The sequence below is a fragment of the Sminthopsis crassicaudata genome, chromosome 2, assembly GCF_048593235.1.
Source record: "Sminthopsis crassicaudata isolate SCR6 chromosome 2, ASM4859323v1, whole genome shotgun sequence".
Classification (NCBI taxonomy): domain Eukaryota; kingdom Metazoa; phylum Chordata; class Mammalia; order Dasyuromorphia; family Dasyuridae; genus Sminthopsis; species Sminthopsis crassicaudata.
This window is the reverse complement of record NC_133618.1, coordinates 523,983,497-524,002,349: the sequence shown is the minus strand read 5'-3', so window position 1 is coordinate 524,002,349 and position 18,853 is coordinate 523,983,497. Positions and strand designations below refer to the sequence as shown.

Here is an 18,853-nt window from a genome sequence, read left to right as displayed (position 1 = left end):
GAGAAGAGCAACATAGTTTCTGCGAGGGGGAGATCAAACCTGTTTAATATATAGGAGTTCTTTGAGTGATATTCATGTAAGTAAGGGAACTGATGGACATCTAGTTGTACTTTTAAAAAACTCATGATAAAAGTCTTCTAGGAAAGGCAGTAAAAAAATTTTGAGTGATTAGAATTGAGGGTGACAAGGGAAGGCACACTTTTTCTTACCCTGAGATAACTGAAAAGTTAAGCATAGGCAGAAATTACTATTTTTCTTTGACAGTGGGCTTTCTCAGAGTTCATTGCTAGGGCATTTATTTACTTTCATTTCCCAATTTTCTGCTTGCTTTCTCACTTTGGCTATATTTATTTTGTTTGTGCAAAATACTTTATGAGAAAAAGCAGGAAAAAGTCATTTCTCAAAAATATGGGAAATTGAACCAAATTATAAATACAAGATACTCCCCCAATTGATAAACGGCTAAAGGATATTAACAGGCAGTTTTCAAATGAAATCAAAACTATAGCATTTTTGCTCTAAATTATGACAAATGCTCTAAATTACCACTGATTAGAGAAATATAAATGAAAGCAACTTTTTAAGATATCCCTTTATGATGTATTCTGATGGAAGTGGATATCTTCAACAAAGAGATCTAATTCAGTTCCAATTGATTAATGATGAACAGAATCAGCTACACCCAGAGAAGGAACACTGGTAAATGAGTATGAACGGTTTGCATTTTTGTTCTCCTTCTCAGGTTATTTTTACCTTCTGAATCCAATTCTTCCTGTGCAACAAGAGAACTGTTAGGTTCTGCACATATATATTGTATCTAGGATATACTATATCATATTTAACATGCATGATACTGCCTGCCATCTAGGGGAGGAGGTGGAGGGAGGGAAAGGAAAAGTCAGAACAGAAGTGAGTGCAAGGGATAATATTGTAAAAAATTACCCATGCATATGTACTGTCAATAGAAAGTTACAAAAAAAAAAAAAAAAGACATCCCTTTACACCTATTAGATTGGCTAACATGACAAAAGAAGAATGACAAATGTTGGAGAAGATATGAAAACAGTGGGACACTAATGCATTATTGGTGGAGTTATAAAGTGGTCCAATCATTCTGGAGAACAATTTGGAACTATGCCCAAAAGGTATCTATACTCTTTGAGCCAACAATGCCACTAGGCCTGTATCCTAAAGGGGTCTAAGAAAAAAGACCTATATATGCCCAAATACATAGAGGATGCCCATCAATTGGGAAATAACTGAACAAGTTGTAGCATATGAATGTGATGGAATCCTAGTGTGCTTTAAGAAATAACAAGCAGAAAGACTGACTTGGCTTGCTGGTTCACTCATGTGCCTGGCATCTCCATTGCTTTTCCACTTCTTTACCTTTGGCTTAAGTCAGGAAAGCACATAAAGCTAAGTTGTGTCTTTTTTAATGTCTTGCAAAAGCTGATTGGGCTTCAAAGATAGACAATTTACAACCAGGAGAAATAAATCTTTCCAAGGCTCATGTAAATGACTGCATTTATTAGATGCTTCTACTCTTGGTTTTTTGAGTTTTTATTTTGATGTGTTATTGCATTTGTGAATTTTTTTTTTTTTTTTTTAAGAGTAAGAGCAGATACTACATCTGTATTACAATCTTTTCAGTGACTGATCAGAAAATCCTATGCACACTTGGGGTACTTAACAAATAACCAACATTTCATTTGATTTTTATATAGTAGTTTTATTTTTACCCAGATATATAAGAAAAAAATTAACATTCATTTTTACAAGATTTTGAATTCCAAGGTTTTTTCCCCTACCTCTACTCTTCAGAAAACCAGTTTGGTCTAGTTTACACATCTCCTATCCTGTAAAACATTTCCATATTGGTCACAGTTGTAAAAAAAGAAACATCAAAAGGGAGGGGAAAAAAACCCTAAGAAGTGGGGGGGGAAAAACACAAAACATCAGTTCTTGATCTGGTTACGGATAGCATTTTCCTTCCTGAGTCCTTTGTAATTGTCTTGGGTCATTGAATTGCTGAGAAGTGTCAATCCTCATGGATCATCACAATGTTTTGTATACAAAACTGTGTACTGTGTATAATATTTTCCTCATTTTGCTCATTTTCCTTTGTACCAGTTCATATAAGTTTTTCCAGATTTTCTGAAATCTGTTCATTTCTTATTGCACAACATATTCCCTTGCACTCATATACTACAGCTTATTGGGCCATTCCCAATTGACGAGCATCCCCTCAGTTTCCAATGTTTTGTCACCACTAAAAAGGCCACTACTACAATTATTTTTGCCCGTGTGGGTCCTTTTTCCCTTTTGTATTATCCTCCCTAGTATTTGCTGGATCATAGTATGTGCACAGTGTGGTTGCCGTTTGGGCACAGTTCCAAATTGCTTTCCAGAATGGTTACATTAACAACAATGTCCCATTGCCCCCACATTCTTTTCAATATCACTTTAACGTGATATTGGCTAAATCTAATAGGTGTGAAGTGGAACAAGCATTTTAGAATGATCAGTTAAAAAAAAAAAAAAGACACCCATAACTTTACAAACTTATTTGCTCACTCCCCCTTCAAATAAGCAGCTGCAAAGTGGAGGGCAGTGATCTGGGAGAAGGATTCAGGGCGAAGTGTGCATAGTTGGAGGAGGGTTTTCCCCCGGGTTTACATGGAGGCCTGGGGCAGGTTTGTGCTCAGGTTTTGCCCATTCAAGTTTTACATCATTTGTGACCGGACAGCCGCTTCCCCCCATCCCAGCCCCTGGCCCCTACGGACCAATCCCGGGGAAGAGAAGTTCTTCCTCACTTTCCATCAGCTCAGGACACCGCACGGAACTACCAGCACATCTCCCCACGTTAGGGCCCAGGAGTGCCCCACGCGTCCCCGGGGCTGCTCCGGAGCCCAAGCTCGGCTTAGCCACCTTCCCGCCGAGGTCCGCAAGCGGAGCACCTGGGAGCTCGCGCCGCCTCCTTTGCCCCTCCCGGCGCCGCCTCCCCCCGGAGCCACTCTCCCGGAGCTCCGCCCGGGTCCGCTCGGCTTCTGGGACCTGGCCAGTCTCCCGCGGACTCCCCGCCCTCGAGCTGCCCGGGACACGGGATTCCTAAGTCCTCAGCCTCCTTCCCTGTCCCCCGGGGGCTTCTGCTCCCCGGGATTCGCCGCCAGCCCCATGGCCGTGGCTGAGCTGTACACGCAGGTGAGTACGGGGCCCGTCGGCGTGGGGGAGCTTCTAATCAAAGACCCGGCAGCGCCAGCGGAATGCTGACTGTACCTAAGGCACCTGCCAGCAGAGGCGGGGCGAGGCGGGGTCGGCCCGGACCGTAAGGAGCCGAGGTGCTCCAAGCTGGGAGCCCGGGTTCGGGGGAAGATGTGCCCCTCTGGGACCCTCCCCCTCCGCCCAATCGGAGAGCGCATCCGAACCTGGGGGTTCGCAGGCTTAACTCCGGGGTCGGGGCTCCCCCCGCCGCCCGGCCCCGGAAGGAAGAGGGTTGGCAGGAGATGGGCAAGTCGGTTGGGACCTGCTGGGGCGAGGTGGGGCTTGGCTGGAGAAGGTCGCCCTGGGAAGTTTCTGACCCCCCGGGACTTGGGAGCACCCCGCCCGGAGGGAGCCCCTTCTGAAACTGCTGCGGGGGGCCGGTCAAGCTCTTGCTGCCCAGTCTCGGGATCTGCTGCCAAGTCAATACATCTTATTAAAGTATGCGCTATACGGAGTCAGGAAATGAAAGCGAGCTGCCCTCAGGGAGCTTACGGTCCACCGGGAAGTTCCTTTCTTCTGTCCATCAGCACTGAACAGATCAGCCTCCAGGAATTTAAATATTTACATGTTTGATACAAATACACACCCATGCACACACATCTACACACACACACACACACACACACACACACACACACACACACACATATACACACACACACACACACTGGTACCAGCAGAGTCAGCTGTTAAAATTCCAGTGGAGTGGTTTGGTTTGTTTTCCTGTGGGAAAGGAAAAGAGGAGTGCAAATCTGGGTTTCATTTGTTGTTGGGTTGAAAATCTTAACTTGAGGAAGCAATAGAGAAAATAGTAATAAAGCAGATTAAACTTAAGTGTGTCCTGCACTTTGGGGGAGCAGGTTGTTAAATTTTTATCATGTAACAAAGCTTCACAAAAAAGCTTCAATTTAGGCCCCTGAGCCCAAGTATGATGAAAAAATATAGGTAACACAGCTGCTAGGCAACAACACATCAAGGGTCAGAGGAAAATTAGTATTTTTGCTTCCTTGCAGTATTTTTTTTTTTAATTTCATTTCTAGATTGGATGAGACTTGTTTAGGCATCCCATAGAGATGCCCATATCCTCTCAATTATTAATGAAAGAGAAATGCTTCTGAGATTAGCTTAGTTGTTCATTTGAATAAAATATTAGTTGCTGTCTCCACCTGAGAGAGCTAAAAACTCCTGAAGATAATATTAAGGATAAGGAAGATTGGTGGTTCAGTGGATAGAGCACTGGGCCTGAAATCAGGAAGACTCCTCTTCATAAATTCAAATCCACCCCCAGATACTAGCTATGTCACCCTGGACAAGTCGCTTAAGTCTGTTTTCCTCAGTTTCTTCATCTGTAAAATGAATTAGAGGGGAAACTGTCAAAGAACTTAGTATCTTTAGTATCCCAAATGGGTCTCTGAGTCTTTTCGGGACTGAAATGACTTGATACAAACAATATAAGCTAGGTTCTGGAGATACAAGGACAAAAGGAATAAATAACTTCCTTCAAAGAACTGAATATACAAATATATACAGGATAAATTTGGATGGGGCATTTGTGTCAGGGAGGGGGATTAGGAAAGGTCTTATAGGAAGTAGTGCTTGAACTAACTAGGAAAACAGGTGGAGATTCCAAGGGGCAGGAGGGAGTATATTCCAGAAATAAGGGAACAGCCTGTGAAAAGCCATAGAATGTCATGTATGGCGGCGAGTAGATTACCCAGTTTGTTAGGAGTATGGACTTCCCAAAAGGCCAAGTTATATAATAAGTCTGTAAAGTTAAACTGAGGCCAAATGGTAAAATTCTTAAGTGTATTCCACTTTTGAGGAGCAAGTTGTTGAACATGGTTTTAAATGCTAAACATGAGACTGAATCTTATTCTAAAGCTAATTAGGAAGCACTGAAGTTTATTTTGAAAGGAAAATAACATGTCATTTCTATTTGGGAATGTCATTTTGGCTACTGTGTGGAAGATGGCCTAGAAAGGGGGGCAGGATCCTCCAAGCAACAATATTGATTAGGAAGCTATTGCCATAGTTCAGGTGAGAGGGTCTAAACCAAAATGGTGGACTGTTAAATGAAAGATGGGGATGTCTGATAGATGTGGAGGAACAATCAACAAGACTTGGTATTTCACCATTCTGTTTACTTTAAATTTTTTTTACATATGCAATTATATAATTAACTACTTGCTTACTCTGTCTTCAATTACCATCTTCTATCTCCCTTTCAAAACAAAACTTCTAAATAAAGCTATTTGCATCTCCTGTTTCCACTTATTCTCCTCTCAATCACTTGTCAATCTTTTGCAGTCTGACTTCCAACTTCATCATTCAACAAAAAATGCTTGATCCAGAGTGACCAGTGATTTCTTAATTGTCTTATCCAACAACCTTTTCTTGATCCTCATACATTTTGACCTCTCAGCAGCATTTTACAGTGATTTCTCTCTCCTGTGTTTTCTTGCCACCTAATTGCTTCTTCCTGGTCTGTTGTGATGGATCAATTAGCAAGCATTTATTATGGTGTGCTATATGCTGGTGATAAAGAATGAAGCAAACCATACTCTCAAGAAGTTTTCATTCAGTGTATTGCCATCCATATCCCACTCCCTAACTGTGAGTGTGCTCTGTCCTTTCCCCTTCTCTCTCCTTACATTCTCCCATTCCCTCACAGCTTTCATGGGTTTAGTTATCTCCTCTATCTATATACAGATGACTGTTTATCCAACCCTAATCTCTCTCTTGAGCACTAGTTCTGCATCACAAACTGTCCAGTAGACATCTCAAACAGGATTACTTTAGCTATTTTAAAACCAGTATGTACAAAACAGGATTGATTATCTTGCAACCATCTGTGTTAGATCTGCCTTTGGAAAAAGTGAAATAAATCTCACTTCCCTTCTAGTAGATGGCCTTTTAATGGTAAACAAATTATCAATTCAACAAGCATTATTAAACACCTCTAATGAGCAAGGCTAACTTTACAAGGACTCAGGTTCCCAAAGAAAGAAGAAACAGGTGCTGTCCCCAAGAAGCTGTCAGTTATCTCAGGGAATAATATATTATATATAACCCCAGATTTGATATTGGAAAGACATGGGTTACAATCCTGCCTCAGATACTTGTTGTATGACCCTGGGTGAGTGACCTATTGTCTTTGGGGTTCAGGGTCTTTATAAAATAAAGGAGTTGGACTCAATGAATTCTAAGGTCTTTTCCACATCTAAATCTCTGATCTTTTGGTACACGGATTATCTAAAATACTTTAAGGAAGGACAAGGGATCAAGTAACATTTCATGTTGAAAGTGGTACCTGGGGCAGCTAGGTGGTGCAGTGGATAGAGCACCAGCCTTGAATTCAGGAGGACCAAAGTTCAAATCTGGTCTCAGACACTTAACACTTCCTAGCTGTGTGACCCTGGGCAAGTCACTTAACCCCAGCCTGGGGGGGGGGGGAATGGTACCTGAATAAATCAAAGTATTCTAAAAGATAGGTAAAAAGGTAGACTACTTCCAAGCTACCCAAAATCATAAGAGGAAATGCGGTAATTTTTTCTTACTGGAATCACCACATTGTTGAGAAAAGCCAGGTCCATCATAGTTGATCATCATATAGTCTTGTTACTGTGTACAATGATCTCCTGGTCCTGCTCACTTCACTCAGCATCAGTTCCTATAAGTCTCTCCAGGATGAAATTATCCTGTTGGTCGTTTCTTATAGAACAATAATATTCCATAACATTCATATATTGTCATTTATTCAGCCATTCTCCAATTGATGGGCATCCAGTCAGGTTCCAGTTTCTTGCCACTACAAAAGGGTTGCCACAGACATTTTTGGGCAACTCTTAAGACAAAGGTGCTGCTCTGCGCTGGTAGAAGAAATTCTTCACCAGAAGTCCCCTCTTCCAGTGATAGTCTCATAGGTTCAGCCCCCAACTTGATCATTTAGGCCTGTTGTTGTGTGGACCATTTTTCATGCGGTCTAATTTGATTTTTAAAAAAATCCTGAAGAAGTGATGTCCTTTAAAGGCTGATCGTGCTCTTCACATGGACTTCATTGGCCCATCCCAGGCATATATGCAAAGGAATGAATCATCTCCTTATGGTCAGGAGAATGTCATGGAGGGAGGGAGATAAGTGGGTGTAACTTAATATGGGACTGAGTAAACCATGCCCTGTGTTTACTTATAAGGCAGGGTCTCAGTCACATTGATCTAAATTGACTATTTGCATTTGTCAATGGAGGCACCACAAACTGTATATTGTCAGATATGGGGGGGCTGGGAGGATCTAGGTGGTGAAGAGATTGTTTCCCTCCCCTCAGAAACTGAAGGGAATTTACCTTGGAATAGTGACTGCTTTCAGGCATTTCTTCAAACCAGGTCCACAGGTAAATTGAATCAGAGTAGGAAAATAAATATAGAATTATTGCTTTGGGTGCAGACATACCACCCCAGCACTGAGCTTTTTAACTAAACAGTTATAATTTAGACATGGATTCCATTCACGATCCCACAGTCTAAGTAGTAAATACTGACAAACCAATCGGGCCATGCTATTGTTTAGTCTTTTTGAGTCCTGTCCAACTCTTGTGACCCTTTTTGGGGTTTTCTTGGCAAAGATATTGGAGTTTTCCATTTTCTTCTCCAGCTCATTTTGCAGATGAACAAGCAAAGACAAGGTTAAGTGACTTGCTCAGGGTCATATAGCTAGAAGTATCTTATTTGAACTCAGGTCTTCCTAATGTGGGCACAGTATGCTATCCCACTGTGCCACCTAGTTGCCCATGTATCTTATATATTAAAATAATTTACATATTGTCTTCTCTAGTAGAATGCAAGTGTTTGAAGGTAGAGTCTATTTTTTGCTTTTCTTTAAATCTTGAGGGTTTAGCATAATAGTAGAAACGTAGCAAACACGTTAAAAATATTGTTGCCCGGTGCAATATCTAAGACTACTCTGAAGGATTATGATGAAAAATGCTATCCATATCCAGAGAAAGAACTAAGTAGGTCTGAATATAGATTGAAGCATACTTTTGTTGATTTTTTTTTGAGGGTTTGGGTTTTTTATTTTTTGGATGGGTGGGGGAGATCTATGTTTTCTTTTGCACCATGACTTTTATGAGAAACTTTTTTTACATAATTTCGCATGTTCTCAATGGGAGTGGGGTGGAGAGGAAAGGGGAGAATTTGGAAAGTTTTAAAAACAAATATAAAAAAATTTACATGTTACCAGAGAAAACAAATACTAAAGCACAAAAATATAATTGGGAAATGTTTAACAGAATAAATACAAATACAATAGAAAAAAAGTTTGCAGCCCAGATTAACTTTTTTGGCACTTCAAGCACCTGTCTTTAAGATTGTACTTTGTATATCAGTTTGCTGATCTGCTTTGATAGAGGGAGTTTCTTCACTGGGGAAATAGCCAAAAACACATATAGCAGGTACTTAGCTACCCTCTCCCAGAGCAAGTTTGGCAACTATCACCCTTTCAGAATTCCATGAGTACTATTGAGAGGTTGGATGTCTCTTCTGTAATGCTATTCACTTAATCTCAAATTTCAAGTGTTTCCTCACCTTCACCCCCACTGTTAGCTGCCAATGTCTAATCCCAATTCCATTTAACTTGAGGGTTCTTTACCTGAAATACATGGAAATAATTCATTTATTTCATGCTCAGAAGAACCTTCAAACTAGTAAAGTCCAAAACATTTCAGTTTTGCCTGTTGAGTTCACACTAGGGCTTTGTCAATAGTCACTGCTTAAACTGTATGATCTGTGAATAAGATCTAAATCTAAATTTTAGTAGCCCCTAGTCTACTATTAGGCTAAATACTGAGATGGCCTATCTGCACTGAAAACAACAATTCTATATCTATTCCCCCCACTTTGATTAAATTGTTTTTGTGGACACAGTTTGAAGGAATGCCTAAAGGCTGTATCCCAGAGTAAACTAGCATCAGTCTCTGAGTGGGAAAAGCAGCCTCTTAACTTTCTAGATTTTGCCTGCTCTCTGATCTGCTCTGCTGTCTGATACCCTCTGTGAACTTAAATAGGAGAAAATATGTCTTTATTTTCAATACCCTATAACTGAAACTTATGAATTAGAAAAAATATTCTGATGAGAAATCCATAGGCTTCTTAGCTGAATGTCAAAGGAGATCATGGCTTTCAAAAAACCCCAAAACCCTTAATTCGATCAGTTAATGCCAATTAGCTTTTACAGAAGAACATTTGCTTGGAAGATATGACAAGAACAGCTTTATAAACATCCCGTCCAATCACTTCAGAACATATTCTCTCTCAACCACTTTAGTCTCAGGAGACAGCTGGCTCAGTCTTACTGCAGATCCTACAGACCACTGGGTTTTGTCACGTTCTCGCCCACATTCAGGAGGAAGCCACGGCTCTTCTATGCTGGGCTGGCTCTGGCAGGGCACTCCTCAGCATTCTGGTTAGACTCACTGGCTGCAAACCCTTGCAACAGATGCCATTCCTGGAACTCCTTATGATTTATTTTCCTGGTCTTTTGAAACTCATAAGGTCATGGCTTCCAACCTCCTTTACCTGAAATGAAAAAAACAAACACTGAGGCTGCGAAGGGACAAGATCTCTTCCCTCTGACATTTCTCCCTCCTCTTGCTGGAATGCTTCCCAGCAGGAAGAGCTCAGCTGAACAGAATGGATAGGTCTTTGTCGATTGGAGCTTTTTGATTAGTGCCCAGTTCTGGCTCTTGTTCACACTGGAGCGAGCGGACCAAGAACAGTTATAGAATGTTTACATGTGCTCTAAAGTACAAAGGGAATTGCATCAACCAAGCACTTGTCAAGCTTGGGCTCCTTGGGCAGTCCCCTATTGTGGAACCTCCTCAAATTCATCTCTGGCTCAGGGGAAAAGGGCCAATGGGTGAATGAGATTGTTGCTCTTCATCCTCCAAGAGGATCAGTGATAGTGATTCAGATGACACGGTCCTCCAGACTGGGCTAAGAGTGGAGGACACAGTACAAGAAGCAAGCTAGACCTTGCCCTCAAGAAGCCTACATTCTAATGGGCAAGAGAGCTCGGGAGGAGTAGGAATGGGGGGGGGTGTCACACACGAATGTGGTCAGCGGACACGCCGGAGTTCTAGTTCCAGCCAAGATGAGGTGAAAGGCCACCTATCAGAGCCAACGATGGTTCCAAGTCAAATTCTGTTATTCAAGGAGAAAAGGGAAAACATGCTGGTGGCCAGCATGTAGGGACGTTTCATGGAGCTGGCGATCTTGAAGTGAGATGCAAGACGCTCCCTGAACTGATTAAGTCAGAAAGCCAGCCCTCAACACCAAATCAGGACCTGGGAAATTCTGTGGTAGTTTTCATTTCAAAGCACTTAAAAAACCTCAAACCTGACTTTCATAACCCAATTGTAAGAAGACAGTGAAATTATAGCGAATGGTTTAATTAGGGGGAAACTGAAGAAAGGAATTTGTTACCTGAGAAAACAGAGATGTTTATCTCAATGGAGAGAGGAAAAGGGATTTTCTCTATATAGTTTCCTTAGTATACTGTGTTTACCTAATTATGTATCTATATCTTTATCATATATGCATACCTGAAGGAATAACAGATTATTTTTAATGATTTTGTTTTTTCAATTCTTTGCTAAAAAACATTTCTGTACTGTGGGTTCTTTTGCTCTTTCTTTGATTAGTTTTGGAGATAAATGGTAAAAATTTCCAAATTTGATTTTAACCCTGGGAAATTTTGCTTTGTTACCTATTCTGTTGTAATTTTAATTTAGTTGACATGCTCTGTACTTCTCTGGTGCCATTATTCCAAGCACTGGTGATACAAAAGCCAAACTGAAGATATCTACCCTCAAAGAGCTTATATTTTACTTTAGGTGTGGCATATACATCACTCAATAAGTAAACAGTTATTAAATGCCTACTGTCAGGGAGGAGGTAGAGCTGGGCCTGGAGTTGTGGAGATCTGAGTTCAAATCCAGCCCCAGACACATATTAGCTTTGTGACCCTGGACAAGCCACTTAATCTCTGTCTCAATTCACTGCAGAAGAAAATGGCAAATTGCTCCAGTATCTTTGCCAAGATGGTGCTGGTGACGTGCTATGGTCCACATGATCATGGAAAGTCAGACATGACTGAACAGCAATAACAATGTTCCAGGCACTGAGATAAAACACTGGGGATACAAAAAAAGAGATTCCCTGCCTTCGGGATAAAGCTTACAATGTAAAGGGGAAGGTGAAATGCAGTAACTGTACACAAAACAAGCTATATGTAAGATAAATAGGAAATAAAAAGAAGGAAGGCACGGGAATGAAAAGGGATTGGGGAGGGCATCCTGTAAAAGGTGGGATTTTAGTTGGGACTTAAAAGGAAGCCAGAGAGGTCATTAGTCAGAGTGGAGGAAGGATAGTGCCCCATGCTTGGAGGAGAACTCAGAACCAAGAGATGGAGTGTCTTGTTTGTGGTACAGCCAGATCGCTCTGTGTAGAATAAGGTGTAAGAAGCCTCAAAAGGTAGATAAGGTAACCTAGATAATAAAACTCCAAATACAAGTATATATGAGCATTGTGTGAAAAGGGAAAGCCATTAATTCGAGACATATAAAACCATTTGTTAGAGTCTAAGCTATGTAATTGGAATAGTCAGAACTTTACCCCAATTAGATACTGTGACCAGAACATACATGAAAAATGAATATGTCTGGATGTTTTATGTGAAAACAGGATCAAAATAATAAAACAAAAGACATAAGAAAAGAACAAATCACAATGGACACCAGTTAAATAAACAAAGTGAAGGAGAATGGGAGAGAGAAACTTCTGTGAAGTTTTCTCACGTTTTCAAAAAGGGACAGGTGTTTGTCAAAAAACACTGATGAGTGTTGTCATAAAGTGTGAGTCTGGAGGTGCCCTCTATCTGCCTCACTTTCTCTGGCTCTTTTGTTTTCTCTCTCTCTCTTCCTCCTCACCCCCAGGAGCTTCTGCCACCCACATGTGATCACTTCCTAGACCTTTCAAGTTCTCATAAAAGGTGCAAAGCAGCCAGAATGAGCCACAAAATCTCGTTCATATAAATCCACCATTCCTACCTGACACTTATTCACTGTGAACCTAGATAAGTCAGACTCGGAATTCTCCATCCAGGAGTCGCATCCCGCTTCCTCGAGTAGAGGAGCCAAGAGAACGTCAGCCTAGTCTTTAAACAGATGCAGCATCCCACACCCTTGCTCCAGGAATAGGGTGATGGCTGAGGGACCACTCAGGGGATTCACCAGAACACCAAATGCTTTCAGTGGCAGATCACCAAATGGCCAGAAACAGGTCCCCATAGACTCCTGCATTATTCATAGAACTAGACAGAAAATAGCTACTAGTGCTCTTTATGGCCCATCAGGAAGAGCAGAAAAAAGGAAAAAGATGAGAAGATTTTGTCTGAGATTTCAGTAGCTCCAGCCTGCCATATTTAAACAAGCTGTCAACTCTGAAAAGTAGAAATGGGAACTGATTCTGACTATACTGTTTCTTAGAATAGTTTAACCAATATAAGCCTGAAGCACAGCTAGATGATGAGAAAAACAGATGAATATGGGCATGGATTTGAATAGGAATTAGAAGATCTGAGAGTGTCAGGACAGAGCTTGGCTGGGTGGAATGCCGCAGCTGGATTCTTTTCCAATAGGAAGAGCTTTATATTCTTGCTTAAATAATATCTATTGTATTTTAAAATTATATCCATGTGTTTTCTTGTATATAATAAAGCTTGATTTTTTTCTATCTTGTTATTGAATTAGCAGATGTGAATAAGAATTAAAATACTCTCCAAATGAATAATAGCTTTTTGAAGCCCTGAATAGTTGGGAAAATCTATCTCTTGCAGCTAAAAGCTGTTATCCATTAGGAATAAGAATTTTTCTGTCCCAAGCATACTTCAGGAAAGATTGTGCTGCTTTTGTAGATGGCAAATATGATTGATTGTTAGTAGTGGGATTTTTTTCATTTGACTTGATAAATTACTCTGACATAATAGAACAGTCAAGGCATATTTTTAATCTCTCTGGCAACTAAAATTGCCTTACACCACCTTTTCTATGTTAGTCCTTGTTTTCAGAGAGCTTTTCAATCATTAATAAGCTGGCAACCCACACATCATGAACTGAGTTAAACCTATACAGATGTATAAGTAAATGAAAATATCTTTATTTTAAAAAGAATCAGAATTGTAAAATAAGGAGGAAACATAAAGACCCTCTAGTTCATCTCTTTAATTTTACAAATAAGGAAACTGAGACCCAAAAGAAGAGAATGTCATGTCCATGGAATGTACTTTTTTTTAATTAGGAAAGTGTTTGGTCATTGTTTTAAAGGGGAAAAATGATTCTTTAAAAATGGTTCTGACGAAGTTCAGTTAATTATTTCAATATTGCCCTGAAATGCTATGTTTCTAATTTGATCTTTCATAAGTGAATTCCTGATCTCCCCAATTGTTAGTTTTTTGGTAAGCAACCCTCAAAATTATTCATATTTATTTTGTAAATACTTTGGATTTAGTAATCTGCTCTAAGCCATCCACCATTAAAAGATAAGCTCAAGGTAGTGACTTAAGCATTTTTTGTCTTTAACTCAAGCACTTAAAACATGTTTCTGATACACTGTTAGTACTTAGTTAATATCTATGAAATTTAATTGATATTCGTATATGAAAAAATGGCATAGGAAAAAAACCACACTGTTAAAGTAGTAATAATAAAAAATGGTCCCTGCTTTTTCCATATACTCTGTTTTAGTGAAGAAGTGGAAATGATAGAGATCAGAGATTTAGAAGTGAAAGGGATTGTAAAGCTCATTGGGGACAACCCCCTCATTTTACTGATGTGGAAAGTGAAGATTAGAGAGGTTAAGTGGCTCCCATAGTTGCACAATTAGTCATTAGTTAAGTCAATCAATCAATAAACATTTATTAAGATGCTACCATGTTCCAGGCACTGTGCTAAGCACTGAGCATACAAAAAAAAAAAAAAAAAGAGTAAGTCCTTAAAAACTCAAGGAGTTTTGCAATTTAATTTTGCAATTTAATGAGGAAGACAACATATAAACAAGATATATACAGGTTAAATAGGAAGTAATAGAGGGAAGATTTAAGAATTAAGAGGGTCTGGGAAAGTTTCCTATAGCAGGTAGGATTTTGTTTGGAGTTTAAAGGAAGCCAGAAGGTCAGTTGTTGGAATGTTCTGGCCATGGGGGATGGATAGAGAAAATGCCTAGAGCTGAGCGACCCATTCACAAACGGGCCAGGAGACTGAATCAAAGATCGATGTATAAGAAACTGAAAACAGGAGGGGGCCAGGTTACAACAGGCTCTGAATGCCAGAGCTTTGTGTATCCGATCCCAGAGACAATAGGGAACCAAGAGAGTTTCTTGAGCAAGGTTGTTGGGTTTTTTGATATTCAACATAGCCATCTTTTGGTTCAGGTGATGAGAAAATTCACTTGCCTCATCCTCGAGTTCATTTATTCTGGGAAACTGGGGAGGCCATGACAGGAATGAAACTCCTTTTTGTGGATTAGAAAGGCTCATTGAGTGGGACCAGAAGTGAGCCTGTCTAATGTTAGGAGGACTGGGCTCAGTTGGACCTCTGATATCTACTGATAGGTTCAGATACACCTCTGACCCATCCTGGCTGTGGGCAGTGTCGCTTAATGTCTTAACCTTTCTATTGGATTTATCAGTACTGGTAGAGAGGGTTTTTTGCTAGGTGCTCCCCATACCAATGGTGTCAAATTAAACTGCAAATGGAGGCGGGAACGGACATCGGGATCCCTGCAGACTAATATAGACTTAGAAAACCACACGCTTTTATATACTTATCTATGTGTACATATACCTATATATAGATATAAAAATTAATATATAAACACATTAAAATCAGATAGGAACTTCATTTTAATCCAGTTCATCGGAGCTTAAGAATGTTGTACACAAAAGGGGGCAGGTTTGATACCTCTATCCCAAACCAATTAAAATACAGGTGGGGGAGGAGCTGGTTGTACTAGAAATAAAAAGAAAACATCAGATAAAGCACTATAAGATTCTGCTTTTTAAAATGTCATATTAGTCTCAGCACTTTAAGGCAGTGACTAATATCCTTTTTTTTTTCTTAAAAAGCAATCTGACAGAAACTAGGTATGGACCAGTATCTTACTCCAGTTACCAAAATAAGGTCAGAATGGATACATGAGTTAGATATAGAGGGAGATATCAGAAGTAATGCAGAAAAACATGGAACATAGTATCTATTAGACTATGGATAGGAGAAGAATTTATGAATAAACAAGAGATAGAGAGCATTATGAGATATAGAATGGATAAGTTTGATTACATTCTATTTAAAAAGATAAAACTAATGAAGCTAAGATTAGAAGGAAAGCAGAAAATTAGGGGGGAAATTAATTTCTTAGATATAAAAATATAGTGAACTTTGTCAAATTTATAAGAATAGGAGTCATTCCCCAAATGGTAAATATCAAAAATTATGAACAGCAGTTTTTCTTTTTTTTTTTTTTAATTTTAATTTTATTTTATAATTATAACTTTTTTTTGACAGTACATATGCATGGGTAATTTTCTACAACATTATCCCTTGCACTTACTTCTATTCAGATTTTTTTCCCTTCCTCCCCCAACCCCCTCCCCCAGATGGCAAGCAGTCTTATATATGTTAAATATATTACAGTATATTCTAGATACAACATATGTGTGTAGAACCGAATTTTTTGTTGCACAGGAAGAATTGGATTCAGAAGGTAAAAATAACAGTTTACACTCATTTTCCAGTGTTCCTTTTCTGGATGTAGCTGATTCAAACAGGAGTTTTTCAATGAAAAAATCAAAGCTATAATCATATAGAAATGCTCTAAATCATTATCGATAAGAGAAATGCAAATTAACACAATTTTGAGATATCATCTTCATACCTATCAGACTGGCTAAAATGACAGAAGGAGAAAATGATAAATGTTGGAGGGGATATAGGAAAATTGGAACACTATTACATTGTTGGAATTGTAAACTGAACCAACCACTTTGGAGAACAATCTGGAATTATGCCCAAATAATTATAAAATTGCCTATACCCTTTAACTTAGCAATACCACTATTAAGTCTATTTTCCAAGGTGATTAGAAAACAAAAACATATATGTTGTAAAATATTTATAACAGCTCTCTTTGTGGTGGCAAAGAACTGGAAATTGAAAAGATACCCATCAGTGGGAGAATAGCTAAAAAAAAAAAAAAGTTGCATCACATGATTGTCCTAGAATACTACAGTGTTATAAAAATTAATGAGCAGATTGGTTTTAGATGGGAAAAATTTGGAAAGACTGAATGAAGAGTAAAATGAACAGAACCAAGAGAACATCATACAATAACAGTAATATTGTTTGAAGAATAACTGTGAACAATTAAACTATTTTTACCATTATAAATATTCAGTTCAACTACAAAGGAACTATCTACTTTCAGAGAAAGAACTGATAATTAGAAGCATGCATTGTATAATTTTACTTATCTCTTTATGTATACATACATATATATATATGTATATATGTGTGTGTGAGTGAAATGGTGGTTTTCTCTAATATAGGATGGGGAAGAAAGGAGGCAACTTAAGATGTAACAAAAATATATTTAATTTTAAAATTACCCCCTCCTCTTTCTGATATAATTTTTGTATAAACTTGCTAAACCTTCTATTTATAAACTAGATTGTAAACTACTATAGGGCAGAGACTGAATTTTTATTTCTCTATGGAATTTAACCAGAGGTCTTCCAATAGGAAGTATTCTGTAAATATTTATTCAATGATAAGACTTCTATTTCAGTTTTCAGAAGTCTATGCATTTATATAAAAATAGGTAAATAATGACTCATACGTTAACCTCAGGAGCATACAATTTGTAAGCATCACAATGAAATCATCACATTTCTGGGTGGGAAGAAGTAAATAAATATAGTCAGAAACATTTGTCAAGAATACTTTTTTCTGAAATGTCCTAAAACACTATTGATGGAGAAATGCAAATTAAAACAATTCTGAGGTGCTGCCTCATACCTATTATTTTACCAATTAGACTGATTAATAGGACAGAAAAGGAGGAGGACAAGTGGTGGAGGAGATGTGGAAAAATGGGACATTGCTGAAATGTTGGTAGAATTGTGAACTGAGTCAACTATTCTGTAGAGCAATTTAGAACTATGTCCAAAGGGCCATGTGTACTCTTTGACCATTACTAGGTCTATATTCCAAAAAAGATAAAAAACAAAAAGGAAAAGGACCTATATGTACAAAAGTTTTTATAGCAGCTCTTATTGGATCAAAGAATTGGACATCGAGGGAATACCCATCATTTGGGGAATGGCTGAACAACTGTGGTATGTGATTATGACGAAATATTATTGGCTATAAGAAATGATAAGCAGTTTGCTCTCAGAAAAACCTGGAACAACTTACATGAGCTGATGCAAAGTGAAGTGTACTGTGTACAAAGTAACAGTGATCTTGTAAGATGATCATCTGTGAATGACATAACCATTCTCAGCAATGCAATGATCTAAGATAACTCTAAAGAACTTATGATGAAAAATGCTTTCCATAACCAAAGAACTGATAATATCGGACTGCAGACTAAAGTGTAGCTTTAAAAAACTTCATTTTTCTCCATTTTTATCTTGTCCCTACATGCACACTTACTACCTCTGTTTTTGAGTATGCTGTTCTAAAAGTACCATTTCACTGACTATGAGACAAATATCTAACTTTATGACTTATGATCCTATTTTTTCCCCAAAGCTAAGGAGCCCTGAATTGCTGCTGAGCAAGTGGTTGAAAATCTATGGGTGAGGGGCAGCTAAGTGGTGCGGTGGACAGAGTACCAGCCCTAAAGTCAAGGGGACCTAAATTCAAATCTAGTCTCAGACCCTTAACACTTCCTGGCTGTGTGATCCTGGGAAGTCACTTAACTCCAATTGCCCCAGAAAAAATAAATAAATAAAATATATGGGGGAGAACTCTAGATTCAGTAGTAAAATTCAATCATCTTGTGATTGGGTCGTTTCTAAATGAATTGTAATCTGTAATCATTTGCTTGGGTCTTTGACAGAGGTCAGGACTAAGCTGCAGGACTAAGACTGCTTTGGTGTTTTCTCTAACCTTGACAATCTACAAGAAGCTGCTCCACTTCCTTGTGTCCCTAGTACCTTGGACAGAGTGTCACACCTGCCTAGCCTCTGCGTATTGCAGGACCTCATCACCTCTATCTTGAACTATTGAAATGATCTATTATTTGGTCTCCCCTCTTTAAGTCTTTCCTTATCCCGATCCACCCTCTGCACAGGTACTACTAACTTTATGTTCCTGAATCTGACCTCCTTTTTGTTCTCTCCTCAAAAAGCTCCAGTAGCTCCTTATGATTTCTAGAGTAAAACATTAATTTTATTGGACTTGTAAAATCTTTCATCACAATTATTCCAACTTAACCTTTTTCATTCATTTTGTCATTGGCTGTTCTCATCTCCT

The 18,853-nt window shown here is 39.0% G+C and overlaps 1 protein-coding gene across 1 annotated transcript in view; it reads left to right on the top strand.

Annotated features, from left to right (window-relative positions):
- The first annotated feature begins 2,664 nt into the window (after positions 1-2,664).
- The window catches only part of MYO5C (myosin VC), a 128,200-nt gene continuing 112,011 nt past the window's right edge, over positions 2,665-18,853 (top strand). The window contains exon 1 of the mRNA XM_074294529.1: positions 2,665-3,204. Coding sequence (XP_074150630.1) covers positions 2,680-3,204 — 525 coding nt within the window. The 5' untranslated portion in view covers positions 2,665-2,679. The remainder of the gene's footprint in view (positions 3,205-18,853) is intronic.